This window comes from Catharus ustulatus, chromosome 2 (genome assembly GCF_009819885.2).
Source record: "Catharus ustulatus isolate bCatUst1 chromosome 2, bCatUst1.pri.v2, whole genome shotgun sequence".
Classification (NCBI taxonomy): Eukaryota; Metazoa; Chordata; class Aves; order Passeriformes; family Turdidae; genus Catharus; species Catharus ustulatus.
Genome location: NC_046222.1, coordinates 54,622,371 through 54,639,297, shown reverse-complemented (window position 1 = coordinate 54,639,297; position 16,927 = coordinate 54,622,371). Strand labels below are relative to the sequence as shown.

General features: G+C 36.5%; 1 protein-coding gene across 14 annotated transcripts in view; it reads right to left on the bottom strand.

Annotated features, from left to right (window-relative positions):
* The window catches only part of NBEA (neurobeachin), a 471,232-nt gene that overhangs the window by 264,356 nt on the left and 189,949 nt on the right, over positions 1–16,927 (bottom strand). For 13 of the 14 annotated variants that reach the window (XM_033085485.1, XM_033085506.1, XM_033085530.1 and 10 more), the window contains 3 exons: positions 14,448–14,602; positions 10,323–10,449; positions 9,549–9,676 (listed from right to left, as the gene is read on the bottom strand). In XM_033085485.1, the coding sequence (XP_032941376.1) occupies positions 9,549–9,676; positions 10,323–10,449; positions 14,448–14,602 (410 nt within the window). The remainder of the gene's footprint in view (positions 1–9,548; positions 9,677–10,322; positions 10,450–14,447; positions 14,603–16,927) is intronic. The other variant, XM_033085514.1, reaches the window with a different exon arrangement.

Sequence of the window (16,927 nt, the reverse complement as noted above, 5' to 3'; positions counted from 1 at the left end):
TTTTTCTAGAATTCTAAGGCAAAAAGACCAGTCCTTTCTAGGCCTTTTGGCTTGTACTGGAATACAGGCTATTAGCTTGAAAAAGAAATTTCTGAGAAAGTGGCTAATACTGTTGGAGTAAATAGGACCCAGGGATCACAAACAACTAACTTCTTTTCTTACTCTTTAAGGGCTCCACTATTTTGTGCATCTCCTTATGCGCTTTGAAAGAACAGTAATTGGTACTCTTTGGTTCCTAATAATAAAAGTGTTATAATAGAACTTTCAACAGTAATTTAATAACTTCAAACATCTAGTGGCTTCTGTGTTTTCAAGGATAATTTTCAGAGCTTCTTTCCAGCAAACCTAACTAATTTACACCGTTACCAGCTTTTGCTTTCCTGAAGGCATGCATTTATTACTGATTTTTTACATCTGCACTCTCCTAAATAAAATTTACAATTAGCCTAACAATTTCAGTAATTTTTTTCTTCATTGTCAAAGCAACAGAAGAACCCCAATTTCTGTTTAAAGGGAAATCTCTACATTTTGGATTGTAAAGACATCTTGATTATTAATCAATGTAATAATACTAATATAATCAACAACATAAAATCTGAGTGCCAACAACAATTTCTACCCTTAAGTTACACTGGGACCACACAAGTCAGAGACAGAGGAGAGGGCATGAGCAGTTAACCTCTGTTCCATAGTCTAATACATCTTAGTAAGTGTCTAACTCATTAGACAGGGATAGAGTGGCTCATATGTGTAATTAATTATTGGCAGGTTTACTTTCAAAAAGGTGCCAGATGCTATGCATTTCCTAGTTGCTATCTGGATCTCTGATCTATAATGTTTCCTGCCATGTTAAACATCTGTTCAGAACATACTTCTGCACACAGGAACTTCAGTAAATCAAGAGTTAAATCAAAACTGAATGAAGGTGTATACTCTTTCTGGTGTTTGCAATGATATCCCTTTAAAGATGTCATAAAGGCATATTATGTGAAAGAAAAATGTTTTGTAACTTGTGTTGGAGTTGTTATACTTTGAAGATTTCAGTGTGGATAAAAAATAGAGACTTCTTTTGTGGCACCTGCTCTCCAGTTGTCTGAATTGGCATCTGTCTTGTCATTAGTAGCCTACTCTAAAAAAATCTTTGGAAGTTGCAACACTTTGAACCTTGGCTCTCTGGAGTAGGTGTAAATAAAGAGGCAGATTTGAATATACATTTAGCCCTTCAGCATTTCTTTGTTCCTACCATACAGTCTTCTGGAAAACTGGTGTTGTTTTCTGTCATCATGTGTGCCTGACTTATTGATGTTTTTTAGTAAAATCCATGATCAGTCCCAAAGTGTGTGCAGAACCATGAGCACACTGTGGAGCCTTTCAGTCAGTATCTAGTATCTACTAGGAGGTAATCATTCCAACTAGAGACACTTAATTTCTTAAAACAGATTTCTGACATGCCTATAAAAGCATGTCAGTTTGAAATTCATGAACTTTCTCTTTTTCCTGCCTATGAATGATTACAGTGTGTGCAGGCAGGTTTTGAATTAGCATCAGTATTTTAAATTGTTTCTGTTGGAGGATTTCATGCCCTGTTTCAAAATGACCTATGGTTTTCTTCATGGTAAAAATCTAATCTTGCAAATTGCTTGCAGAAATTGTTAAAGTAAAAAAGGAGAACACAAACTTTAACTTACTGAAAAAAGGAATTTTCTGTAAATCATTATTATTCCAACCTCATCAAAAAGGGGTTAATTCCAGACAATTTTTCTAGGATGTTTTTGCAAGTCTTTATAGCGAAGATAAAAAGGAATCTAATAATAGAAATCCTACTATCACAAATTCAGGAAAATTGTCTTTACAGTGTACTGGGGTGGAAAATGCACTGGATTTAACTGCACTGTGCTAAACATGTGGCATCACCTCTTCCTAGACAGAGAATAAGGTAACTTAGACACTTAGGGCACGTGGAAAGGGAGGAGTGGGATGTGATGCAGTAAAGTACACTATGAACTTAACCTTGAAAATCAATTCAGAGTTCCTGACCCAGTACAAACCAAATAATCCATAAGATTCCTCATCCTTACTGAACAGAGTGATCATGTCCAGCGAGACACTTATTGCAAATGACACTGGCCTGACCTCTCCACAGGAAGTTTAACAATCACCTTGATTTCTAACAGGGATTCCCTGATGTGTAATAAGGCTGAGTTCCTACTGCTCCTACAGTCCTGCTTTATCAATTGCTTTCCTGCTCCTTATTCTGCAATACCACAGTATTGTAGCAACACAGTATATTACACAGCATATTACAATTAATCAGGTGTGATTATTTTGAGAACTATTCAGTTTTCCATTCCTTTAGTAAACAATGATGGCATACCTCAAATAATACTGCAGAGAAAATATTTAAAGTGAGAAGAAATACACCTTAACACAAGATAGGGTATATTTTTTCTTAACAGATGTTTATATTTGGGAATACTGAGTAAAAATAACATCTTTTAAGCAACCTCTGTTAAACCACCTGAAAACTTCCATCATATTGAAAAGTTATCAAGGGACTAAAAGGCTGATCCCCCTCACTTAGTACAACCACATAAGTTTCTTGCTTTTAAAAAAATCAGATTAAATTACATAAGCAGCTATTCAGTCATATAATTGCAAGAGCTCTCTGAAATCTGAGACCAAATTATAGCTGGCATGAGCCTTACATGAGGTTTCCCCGAAAAGACAAATTCATTATGCAGAGAAAATATTTCATACTAAAATGAGCTTCAAGATAATTATTACAGAATTTCCTATATTAAAAAATGGAAATCAATTTATGTATATATATATATATATATCTTCACATGATCACACATATAAAAAATCAGAAGAAAGGCTTATTTAATAAAGTGACATAAGCACTGACCATTTTTGATGCCTCAAGGGAAAACTATATATTCTTGACTGCATCTACAGTTAAGATGCAATCAGCTTCAGACCAAGGAAAAAAATCACTGTTTTTTTTACTGATTTTTGCAGGTGGCTAGCTGACATTGAAGGACACCTGTCTATCACCATGTGAACGAACAAATGCAGTCATCACAATATTAAAGCAAATTAAGGTTAATGCAGACTATCATTCCTTCCACAATGTGGCATAGGGAAAATGGTAATTCACATGCTCAAAGAAACTCCAGATGCAGCCGGCAAATACATGATATTTTTCCTCATGAGAAGTTAGATTGAAGACTATGTTCAGAAAGAAATTTTAAAATAGTCATAGTGACTATGAGTAACATCAATTGCAATAATTGAGGGTAAGCCCTACTAAAGTTTTCCAATCATATTTACCCTCATTAGGCATTCTATTGATGGAAAGGCTAAGGCATCCTGTAGTATTTAACTTTTTATGTCTTTTTGATACATTGAACACATCAAGCTCCTTACATTGTACTTCATAACTCTGGAGTGTGTCCATCATTCTTGAAATGCTGACTACAGAACAAGATAGTGGGAATTTAACCAAATTTGTGCACAGAAATGAAATCACTCCCTCATCTATTCTTCCAAGGCACTGGCTAAGTCTTTGTTGCCTCAGCAATGAACTAAGAGAGCCAAGCATCCCAATTATTTTGGCAATCCCTCCACTCATTGTGTGGCTTTGTCCCTCAACTCCTAGGATCCTTAGGATGGATCTAAGTCTCTGTTCTTTGCTCCTAGAAGTTGGACTCAGCATCTGGCTATGTTGAAATCTGGCTTTTTCTTGAGTTTTGGTTAGTCCAGAAAATGATCCAACATATGTCTCCAATGCAATGCCTTTTTTTCCCATTTTGTATATCTTCAGCTAAGCACTTATGAACAATTCAACACTATAAACAAAGACTGTTAATAAAAAAAGCAAAATTGGACAAAAAATTGGATTACAGAAATTTCAGCACCATTAACAGCTTAAGGTTTTATTTAGATGCTGTTAATTTGAGTTAATATAAATTTTATAATCATAAACTTATTTATTCCTGTCCCTTCTTATTTGCTAATATTAATTTATTTATTTTGTGCAAAATGTCTGTGTGCTGCGCTACAGGCTGGTAGGGCAATTACCATATTTATAGTTAGTTGGAAGAAAGCATACCTGGACACACAATATAAAAAGTTTTGGATGTGGCAGAGTGAGATAAAAGAATGAGAGAACAATATGTACATCAGAAAAATCTTCCCCAAGAACATGCACACAGCATCTTTACAGCTCCTGAGCACAGTGATGCAAAGGTTCTGAAAAGTTTCTAAGAGAAACACAAGGCACATGTTAAGCTTCAAAAAAGTAAAATTTCCCCAGAAAGTATAAGGGATTTCCAGATTACCATAGTATCTAAAGGAAAATGGTTGTCCTGCTCTTCCTTATACAAAATTCAGTATTCTTCAAGAAGATCAGAAACTGATTGTGCCAGTATTGGTAGATGCCACGATCATGTCACACTTGAGGTCCTGGGGAGCTTTTAGAGTAGTGTAATTTAGCACCCAAGTTCTATCTGTGGTTTACAAAGGAATGTTTTGGGCAATTTTTCAATTGTTTCAAGAAGCCTCCTGTCAAACATGATACAAAGCTAGTCATCACCACCTCTACTGAATATTTTCATAGGGCCATGTGGTGAGTTAATGAGGAGAAACAGATCCTGCTCCTATCAGCACAAAAACATTCTCTCCGTCATCTGACTTTAATTGTGCCTGTATCAGAAACATATCAAATGTACAGCAAGGAATTCATCAGGGATCCTTCGGAGAAGGGCTACCTGGCTGACCTTCTACCCAGCTAATGATGCAGCAAAGTAAAAGCATCAGTGAAGTTTCTTTAGTACCTCACTCAAGAGAAGGAAGAGCATTCTATGTGACTATGTTTCAATTGTGGACCTATTCTTACAGTTCCAGACACTTCAAGAATAGCTGTAGTGGAAATACTTTTACCCATCTGTGCTTGACAAAAAGAGGATATAGCTTTTCTTTCGGCTACAGATCAGATTACACTTGCCTGTAACATTTTCACCTAAAAGCTAGAATGTTGTCATGCACTTTACATGGAGGGAATTTGCAGACCATATGGAAACTAGTTAGCAAAAACATATCTGTGCAAGTGTTAAATGGAACTCCACAATGAGTTCTGCTAAGCTCAAATATGTGACCTATACATATTGCATGTTTGTTTCCAATTAGATTCTGTAAGGACGATTTTAACCTTTGCAACTTGTGTTCTCTGAGGCATTGGAAGAACCTCAGTTGACGAACCACAGCAGTGTTGGGCTGGTTCTGGTATGCTCTGTTTGAAGTTATTTGCATTCAAATGCAAAAAGGTCCCTTTTAACCCATCACTGACAATATTTTCTACTTATAAAATATTCTAAGAAGCTGATGAAACATTTGAAATTCTGTTGAGTGTAAAGTACCTTTGAAGAAATAATTGGTTGTAGAAAAAGGAGCAAGTAACTATTTCAGTAATTAGTAATTTGAGTAAATAGATGAGGAATTTCACCAATGAATATATTCTGCAATGGCAGATTACTACCTGGTAGCATTCCTCTGTTGCCAGTAACATTTAGGAATTTACCAGAACAAGAAAAATTAACAATTTCAAGTATTAGTGGCCTAAGTTTTTGGTCTAGACTGGCAAGATCATTGCAGCCTGTCCATTTCAACTCCAATAAAAAGTTAAGAAGGCACTAAGACATTAAGTATAACTTACTCTAACAATACATGAGCTAGTCTTCCATGGGACAGAATGATGATAAAGTGTGATGTAAAAGGATATGACTTCAAGATTTTTCACCAAAGATTTGAACTACTGCGAAAAGTTGAAAACATAACTAAGTTGCTTGCACATTTCCAAAAATATATCAACAGCTATCATAAAGCACCAAATAATCTTGAAAATGTGCATGATTAATTAATGTGTATTATAAGTTTTTAAATTAATTTAGTTATCTGCTTCCTTTTACATTGTGCTCTTCAGTATGCAGTCATCTACAAGACTATGGGCATCCTCACCAAAACTGAAAATGATTTAGCATTTCTTAAACAAACACATGCACAAGGGTACTAGAAAGAGCCTCAGGAAAAAACACATGGCATCAAGGATGTCTGACAGTACAGTAATTTCACGAATACAAGCCGCACCAATTTGACCAAAATTTTGGTGGAAACCCGGAAGTGCGGCCAATATTCCGGGGCGGCTAATACATTAACAAAATTCTAAAAGCTGCCAACACGGAAGTGAGAGCCCGCGGCAGCCCCAAGCCAAGCTGGAGCCCGGCCGGCCCCGGCAGAGGTGGGAAAGCCTGGCAGAGGCGGGGCCAGCAGTGTGGGGGGCGGGCGGCAGAGCCTGAGCCAGCAGGGCGGGGCAGGGGGGCGGCAGAGCCCGGGCCAGCAGGGCGGGGGAGCCCGGGAGAACTGGGGCTAGCAGTGCAGGGGAGCATGGCAGAAGCAGGAAGGCCGGCGGGTGGGGCTGCCTGGCAGCGGGGGAAGCCCAGCAGAATCGGGGCCAGCAGCGTGGGGGAGCCCGGCGGTGCGGGGGCCTGCAGTGCCGGCCAGGGCGAGGAAACGCGGCGGCGGTGCAGACGGGAGGGGGCGGCCGGCGAGCCCGGCGGCGGGGCTAGGGAACGCGGCGCGGCGCGGCCGGCGAGCCCGGCGGCGGGGCTAGGGAACGCAGCGCGGCGCGGCCGGCGAGCCCGGCGGCGGGGCTAGTGAACGCGGCAGCGGGGCGGTGCTGACGGGAGAGGGGGGCCAGCGAGCCCGGCGGCGGCGGCAGTACCACCCGGCCAGCCCCGCCGAGCTGTGGCGCTGAGCTGGGCCACCCGGCCCCGTCGGCAACCATGAGCGGGCCGAGCCTTCCTGGCCCCGCCCCGAGCCAGTAAAGCCCGCTATGCCGCGATCCTGTTACTAATTGGCCAATTTGTGAAAGCTGCGCACGGATTCTCGCTACGAACGAAAGTGCGGCTAATATTCGGGGTGCGGCTTATCTATTGACAAAGACAGCAACATTGTCGAGGCACCGGGGGTGCGGCTTATAATCCGTGCGGCTTGTATTCGTGAAACTACTGTATTTTGATTTTAGCAAAATGTGATAGGAGAAAAATTCATACCATAAGGAGGTTTTGAAAAACAGCAAAGAAGGAAAGGTATTATGTCAAGCTTGAAAGTACATGCTTCATAGAACACAACAGATACTTTAATGGTGATCAATTTGAAAAACAGACAAGTGCCCTAAGACTTAATTAAATAAAGTTTATTTGCTCCTTTTTGATTCTTATAACTAAAGCCTTCACATATAGAGTAACAAAATAAACCATCGCATATAAAAGTGTCAAGTTAATTACTGCTTGCCAGTAAAAAAAAAAAAAAAAAAAGGTCAAATTTCAATTCTGAAAGCCCCACAGGAATTCTATGCACTCTCATATCGTGAACAACACAACTAAATCCCTCTATTTTGAGTCATAACCTGGAAAGCGCTTTCAAATACTTCAAGACTACCACCAGTAAGGAATGACAGGAAATTTGTCAAAGTAAATCAGGTATCAGAATAAGAGAGAATTTGGAATTCTCTTTCAAAGGCATCTTAACTCGGCAAGAATTCAGTTTATTTGAGAAAAAGGGTCTCATAGAGGCAATGAAGAAAGAGAAGATCGGAAGTACACAATGACTATAAAAGCCACTCTGAATCCTCTGTTAAGAAGAAAAAAAGCCCAAGTATTTTAAACGTGGCAAAGAAAAATTCAAGTCTCACAGTATAAAAATCTATGGTGTGCTTGCATTTTTTTGCTTCCCAGATTGCTATTTCAATAGCTTGGGAAGTAAGGATTGGTTTTTAGAAATCAGGATTGAGAGAGTGATTGAAGAGAAGTTAGACTTAACATTAAAGAAAAATGATGGAAAGAACATTACTTTTTTTGGAACTCAGTGTTTGGTTTGTGAACAATGTTTTCTGATTCTGAATTGGGTGGCTTAGTCATAGATGGGGTAAAACATGGAATGACACTCCAAGCAGTTATCAGAAACATGCTACAAGCCAGAATCAATCCAACAAAACATGTTTCTCTCTGGCTAAGCAGTAAGATTAAATACTGCTGTATAGTTGGAGATTCATGTGACCTCTAGCATTTCAGTCTTTGTCATATCCTGGGAACTATGGATCTGACAAAAAGACAAAATCAGAACAACATCAATGAAGAAATCTTTTAATCAGTGAAAGAACGCAGGTAAAACCAAGACAATTTTAGTCATATTTTATAAAACCTATAGTGCAACTAATCAATTGCCAAATGGAAAAGGATGATACTAGTACGAATCTTGCAACCAACTTCACTGAAATAAGAGTGTTAAGAATGTAACCCATAAATTATCTTTCAGCCATCTCAATGTGAATCTCAGATGATTAATTTAGGTGTCATTAAGCGAGAAGTGCAACTTACAAGCTATAAAATTAACAATAAAAAATACCTGAAGCTTCTGAGTATTACTAAGTTACTATACCATTCCTTGTTATTATTAAACAATAATATTATCAAACAGTAAGACAATGAAGAAAGAAGAAAGGTTCTATAAAATTTCAGTTACAAGATGCAAATATTTCTAGTAACAGGAGCCAACACTGTGAGATGCAATCATGGAATTACCATAGAAAAACTGTACACTAACATTTAGGCAAAACATGTATAATAGAAAGGGGTTTGGAATTTGAACACAAAGCCATATCTTTTTCTGTGTAGATTTTTACATACTATAAGCCTTGTCAGAATGAGACTTTTTCCTCTCAATGAACAACAATACTCTGTATCAGAACAGTACTGGAAGGAAAAAGTTTACTTGGCTGAATATATTCCTCTGAATCCATGACCTGGGAGCAGTGCATGCTCCTGTAAATTCTCCCTTCACTATTTTAGCTGCATTAGTACTGATTCATTGTCTTCTTCATGAGCTTGCCATATTTGCACATTCTGCATAACTTCTGCATTACTTCCTGCCTCATTTACAAAGCAAATTTTCTAACTATGAAATAGTAAAGACAACACATAAAAATCCATGAAAGTGGTCGAGGATATTTTTCTTTAAAATTTATCGGTTTTTATTCCTCCTTTAGGGACAGCTCTTTATGTGCCTATCTGAATCTAACTGACCTGCCTGAGGAAAAAACAGCCCTACCAAATACAGATACAGGCATCAATAATGATGGAACTTCTTTTTATTTTCTTCTGTGGGAGTAGTTTACACTTTTTGATTGTACTTTCACTAGTTTCTCAAAGTCAGGCAGAAGCGCTGAATTGTTCTGAGGAAAGAAAGGCAAACTAGAGTATTTTGTGACAGGATGTATCATTACACAGCATCTCAGAAGAAAAGAAGGGTATAAAAGCTATCATTTTTAACTTCTTTAAATGAAATTAAATGCAAATAAATGAAATCACAAGGTATTAACAGCTGATTAATTCATTTATCAAAAATACCTATAAAGTTTAGTGAAAAAAAAATTGTTCATATCAAATGAATAATAGCTAAAATAATATAATGTCATAAGAGAGTAGTACCTTCAATCAACAGCTCTTGTCCATGACTACCCAATAATGTTCGAGAAAGGAAAGGTGCAAAATCAACAAAGATTTCTCGCAGGAGAGGAGCCACTTTTTCTAAAGCTCTTTCAAGCTTTGCAGTGATACTGTGAAAAAAACAGAGACCATGATTGTTAAAACACTTCACAAAAGAAGTTAAATTATGTCAAATCACATCTGTTTTTAAAAGTTTCTGTAAGCTTCTTAAGAAAAGAGGATGATCATAATTTCATTAAACTTTACAGTTTTTAAATGGCTTTAAGTAAATGGAAATGTCATGTCAGAGTCAGCAGTGTGTCAGCCTCATAAATTCACAGTATTTGCAGAGTACTCCAGAACAAGTAAAATTTTTATTATCATTTTCAAATACAGCTCTGTTTTTGTCCTCTCCAGTTTATCACAGGCCTTTGTTTGCTCAGGAGAGTCTGAGTGTCTTCTTCCACTTCCTAGTGCTCCATTACCAAAATGCCTACTTTTGAATATGTACTTGAACAAAGAAAATAAACCTGCCAGCTGAAAAACTACTTTAATGAAGTTTTAGTGTCTGACATAGTTTGAACAAGTTAGATCCTTCAGTTGAAAAACTCAGACTTTTCAGTGAAGTATTATTTTAGTATGCACATCCTTGGTATCCGAAAAGTATATGCACTGTAACACATGTATAACTACAGTAATGCACACTAAATTAGTCATTTTTTTACAGTAATTTGGGAAGATAAATTATAATCAAATTAAAAGATAGAACTTGTGTACCTCATATTTTCAGCTGAATCCTCTGGCATTGGAGCAACAGTTTGGACAGCTGGCAGATTTTTGCTGGTAGCACCATTCACAAAGCTGGATGACGAAGAGGAAGAAGAAGATCCTGAGTCTACTGCACCTGTTCCCCAAAAAATACAAACCTTAATTCAGTTAAGAAACAAAACTTTTTAAATAGTCCTTATATTATTAATCTAGTTCTAAGTTTGGAAATAATGTTATTTATTCCAAAATAGTGAAAACCTTTCCATATAGTTATCAAAAAAATAATACAACTTTGCTAGTATAAAAATAACAAGCTTGAAATCTTTTGAAAATCAGGCAAAATAAATCCTTACCTCATTTCCACTATTCCCAAATAATATTCCAAAGTTGAAAATAATTTTACATCATACTGTAGAGCAAGGTTATTCCAAAATGGAGGTGTACTTAAGATCAGCTTGAGTGGAGAATAAAATTTTAAATACTTCTTAAAATATATTTATATATGCACAGTTGTCTGTCCCGTTGCAACTACAGGCAGAAACTAAATTAGAATTTTAAAAATTACCAGGAAGATAGAAAATGTACATCACTTCAGGCAGTAATGAGGGAAATTGGTGTCTGAGGATATTAAGACTTCAATTACAATTTTTCTATTTCCTTCCTTGAGTCAAGAATTGTAAGACCTTAAAAGTAAGGAGGGCAGTGGGGGTATCATTTCAATGGGTTGTGAACAGCTGCCCAGAAAAAAAGATGCACACAGAGCATACATTTATACTTGAAGTGATCTGGGTCAGAACTGAGAGCTAAACTTAGACTCTAAATGCCAATCTATCATTTTTGCTGAAACGATGCTGTGAGTTCAGCCTCTCTGAAGCAAACCAGCAAAGGCTCAGAGAGGCCATGAACAGTGAGAGTGCTGTGATAAATGCTGTCCCTGTTCTGCACAGTCCTTCTGCAACACATCACTGCAAGAGAGGTAGCTACAAACAGACTTGTACTTGGAGTTCAAAGCCTGAGGAACTGCAGTGCTACCAGAGAAGAGGCTGACAGGAAACAAGATTTATTTAAGTTAGCAATGGAGGGTGAAGAACCCAAATTTAGAGATCAATGACATTATTCTGGCCATTATCAAAAATGATAACTGTTAACTCCCTGTTTGTGGTCAGTTTTAGCAGTTGATACATCACTGTCCTTTGCATTACAGAGATATATATTATTTTTCGTGTCTTGGAGAGATCTACAAAGCATTTATGGTTTCTTAACTGCTTAAGCAGCCAGCCAGCAGTGAACTAGAGGTTAAATGCTGGTAAGTGTGAAAAATACTCTGGCAGCAGGAACAAGTGGTTTTTTGGTTAGGTTGTTTTTTTTTAATTTGTCTTTAGATATTTTTTACTGATAGAATAAGGTAAAGATTGGAATTTTAACTAGATCATTCACAAAAATTTAAATTCAAAATACTGTCAAAATGCAAGCAGGATTTACTGGGCTTCCTGACTCTAAAGTGGATGGTGAGGTTCAGGATTTAGACTAGGAACTGATTCAGGCATTTTTTTTAATAATGGGATTGGGAGATAGATTGTGGTTTACACTCTGTGTTCTGACAAATTCATGATGTACCTGAACACATTGAGAAACACAAAAATACAAGGTAGGTTATCTCTCCCAGGAATCCCAGCAACTTAACTGAGAATAGGATAGTCTCAGAGATTAAGCTTTCATTCATATATATGTCTCTGCATGTGCATTTGTGCATTTTTCCACTTATTTTCATCCATATATACATAAAGAGTATATATTTTTATTGTTTATTCCCTTCCTTCCCAAATGAAATTTTCTTCATTGAGGTTACTTAAAAATGCAGTTGCTAAACTGTTCAACCAGCTAAGTTTCCAGAAAATCAAACCAACTATCAAACTAAAATCAATCAAAATCGAACTATTGAATTAACATAGAAGTAAGAATCAGGATATGAATTGCAGAAATCCAGTCTAAGAAACTATAAACCCAGTTTCTTACATAAAAAAGATGAAGGAGGAAACCCTATCTCCCCAAAGATGCATTTGCAACACTAAAGGACTTCAGTAACACACATTTCATTAAGTCATGACATGACATTGACTGTGACAGAGATGGCAGATGGAATGTAAACACCAACTGTAACCCATGAATAACTGAAGAAAACCACTTTTCACATAAGTCCAGCACAAAATATACCTTATAGATTGTGCTACCCATCACATAGCTATAACTGTATTTCTAGAGTATCTGTGACACACTGTAAAAACAACTGTAAATAGGTTTGGGGGGACATCTAGTGTTTCTAAAAAATTGCATTCTGTTTCCTTTTTACCATAACAAAAAAAAAAAAAAAAGATGCTGTTCAATTACATTCTATACACTACTTTAAAATAATTAAGAACATAGATATTTCATAGATTTTAAGTATATAAACCAGAAAGTTTTTAGATATTCTATATGTCACAAAAACTGACATACAAGTCACTGTTTTGAATATCATAGGCATAGCTTAATTAAAAATGGTGAAATGAGCATTTTAATCTAATATTTAATTATATATTTCAATAAGATACTACTTTTTTGAAACTGTCATTAATACATTTAGCATTTCTAAAATGGTAATATAGAACTTAAATCTTCAAAAATTCAAATCTTTATATAATGCTTTGCTATAGAATTCAGTACATACATAGTTCTAATTAAATCTCATACATGCTGAAATTCCATTCAGTCAGCATTTTTCATTTAATCAAGCTTATCCATAGATTAGGATCAAAAACAATTTCAGATTAAAAAAAATGAAACTGTAAGATCTGTCAAAAAAAGGAGCCTGTAATCCACAGTGAATGTACCATGGTTTCTGCAATACTGCCCTCTACTAAGAGCAGTATTGGGGAAATGACTGATCTTAAAAGGCAATTACTTACAAATGAGGTCTACTACATTCCAGTCAAAATAGTTCAGATATTTAATCAGTAAGAAGACTGAAAATCTTATTACTATTCAGTATCATCTGGAAAACAAGGTTTCCAGTGCAAGATATTTTCTGCACGACATAACAATACCTAAAAGGAAATCCATTAAAGATTAACAGAAGTATCTACACAAGTGGAACTGTTGAAAGAAGCACTAACATTATTCAGAGTATTCATTCCTCCCATCTGCCTAAGGAAAATTGGATTTTAAGTTTTGGGGGATTATTTATCCTTGGAAAAATCAAAGTTCTATTACCAGGTATTAAAGGTAATCTGCAAAAGGAAAGGAAAAAAAAAAAAAAGAGTTCCTATTACTCCATAAAGCAGAAGGATGTCAAAAGCATCCCCCTCTATTTGCTGCAACTCCAGAGAGATTTTCACATTCTCAACTCTTGACTGAAGTTGAGATATCCTTGAAGAGAGTTCTTCTTTCAAGCGTTTTTCCTTTTTTTAGAAAGAAAAAAGATATTTCAAAGGAGTTTAAATTAAATATCAGTTGCTCTCAGTAAGGATTCATTCTCAATGGAAACCAGTCTCCATTGTCCCCAGGCTCCTTCATGATAGAGAATCCCATTACTACTATAAAAAATGATTTTAAAAGAAGACCTAGTCCTCCTTCTATAGGTCACAAGAAACAACTACTGATAAGACATTAATTCAGTTAAATTCATTCGTTTCTTACTAAAAGACCTTCCATAAAAAACATAATTTTCACTTTCAAATAGTAATTGTCCAAAATATTCACCCTCTACAACCTACAATATGTTTATTAAGTAGCTACATGTCTCTACTTTCTTCAGGACGTCAGGAGGGATTAATTGGCATGTATCACATAAACATCCTTTACTGCACAGCAACAGAAAAGTTAGCTCATTTCTAAACTACTCTTATAAAACAATATTGAGGCTTTCCATTAATTTATTTAAGGCTGTGTAAGTCCAGTGTGCACTATCAAAGATTATAAATACAGACCAAGAGAAAACCCTCTCTAAAAAAGGCCAAGGTTTAATCTTCCCAGGTTTCATTTTGGGACTACAAAAACAGCAACACAAAGATGATCAAAACACAAAACACCACTAAAGGCAACGAAACAAAAAAGCAAAGACAAAATGAGGGTCACAAGAATATTTAAGGACAATACCTGTTGTATTAATCATACTTTTTGGTGTAGCTCCTGTTGCAGCAAATATATTAGGTGTACTACCCGGTGGCAGTCCGCTCCCAGCTGTGGCAGCTCCAACTGTGGTAACAGCCAGACTACCTGGAGGGGGTTTCTTCACTGGCACAACCACACTCCTGGGGAAAAAGAAACAACAGATTACTAAAATTTCACAACAGAGCCAGGAAGAGTTTTTGATTGTGATGGGCTAAGGCTGTTGTATGATGCCATTGCTAAGAAATACATAATACTGTAAATTTTCTTAGCCTTCCTGAAACAGGATAAAACTCTGTTAACAGGCCCTCAAACCATACTCCTATCCTTATTCTGCAGTTTATGTGACTCCAAAGAACCTGTCTTCCAACACCCACAAAACGGAAAGACTCCACCATCTCAGTATGTTGAGAACACTGCTATCAGCAGTGTAACACTGCAATGTGTTCTAGATTTGCAAAGATAATGTTAGCTGTCAGAAATTATGCCAGCAAACTAGAAGTCTATATGCATGCAGTCATAAAGACTGTGAATTTGTTGATCCTAATGAAGTTACCTAAGATAACAATTTTTTTTCCTTTCATCTGCACATTTGAATACTGTAGGTAACTCCTCAGTACCATGAACATACCAGTCTTTCACAGAGATGACTATGAAACAATTTTAGATTCAGCCTTCTTTCATCTAAATCTAAATCAACAGCACACGATGTACATTGAACAGCAAAAACACAATACAATAAATACATGATTTCACAGTATTGATATTGTTGAGATTAAAAAAGCAGTCTTGAGAATCTGAAGCTTTTCAGAAGAGAACAGGGCTTTCATACAAAAAAATCCAACATAATATCAAATTAAGTAGACAACATTGCACTCAAACAAACACTTTTTAACCTAATTTGAAATCACACTTAGGGGTTTTTCAAGTGTGAAGACTAAAAGACTTGCTCTTAGGAGACAATATTTTTTCAACACTGGGCAGCTGTCATAGTGGAAGCAATTATATTTACATTTTTCTTTTTAGTATTTCCATTTATCTATAAAACCCCTTCTCCGTAAAAGTCTATTTAAATGGCAAACCTGAGTGAAAAACAAACCTGAAGGAAATCATATTTGTACAATATTGAACAATATATTTTCATTATCATGTACATTTTTTGTTTAAGCAGATACGTTCTTCTTTTAAATTAATCATTGTGATAAAAAAGGCAATTATTTTGGGTGATGAAGTCACATTTTGGTCAAGAACTTCTTTCAGTCACTGTTTTGTTACACTTTTGTGTAAATATGATGGCATATAATAAATCATAGGCTATAACACAATGTTTTATGGTAATGAAATTTGCTCCTATATGTCTAAATCCTTCATCTCCCTGGATTTTAAAGAGGTAGTGACAGTATACAAAACAATCCAGAAGCATTTTTTTCCTTGCTTTCTTTAGAGGGCTGGCAGTTGAAGCCCCTGCATTCTGAACAACAGTTTACCCCTGCCCTGAAGCACATACTGTTTAGAGAGGTAAGTCTAGGCATGTCGAAGGGTTTTTGTTTCAGTCCATTTACATTAGGAGGAGATGAGTTTGAACAATTCAGTAGCTATTGATTAAGATAAGTGACCCTAAAATAATTGCTTTTGTCTGTAGTTAATAATCTTACAATCACTGCTCATATGAAGTGCTTACATAGCAGCTACAGCTGAACAAAGCTGGGTCTACAGGAGTTAGATTAATCTGCTCTATAACACCATGAAATTTCCTAAAGTTAGCCTCAATCTACTACATACAAAGATCTCTATTTCAATTAATATCTCAATCAAATATTTGAATTTGGGTTATAATATTGAGTAAGTATTCAAAAGCAAAGTCCCTATAGTGTCATAAAAACACAAGAAGAAATTAGGACTTGTTTCTTAAGTGGGAGTATTTCCCAATTATATTACGTAATTTCAAAAGGTAATAACTGTCATTACCCTCTACCTTTGTGGAGAATTGCAATAGAAAGGGTGAATGAAGAATGAATGGGAGTATTTTTATGCTAGAGCACAAGAAGGAAAGAGACAGGAGGAAAAGGCATCTTAGACTGGCCTATTCTAATGGCACACAGATTATCAGATTACCAAAACCACAGGCAAACGTGTAGTTTAACAAGGTGACCTTGCAGAAAAAATGGTAAAGGGTGATGACTCAAAGAGCTTGGGAAGGACAGAGTGACTGTTGGTAGGTCCATAAAGGTAAAAAAGTAATATCTAAAACCTGGAAAGAGTGGCCAACATATAAAGAACACAGATGTGAGGAAGACTTGACAGCTGTCATCCCATGCTCTCCATGCCACTGGAGCAGATCCTGGACCTCTTATCTGGATGCAAGCAGGAAGGATGCCTGACTGCTGAAAAGTCTCCTTAGACACACAATCATTCCAGTGTTTCCAAATATGAGACACTGTGAGTGAAAGACATGTATTTTATTTTAA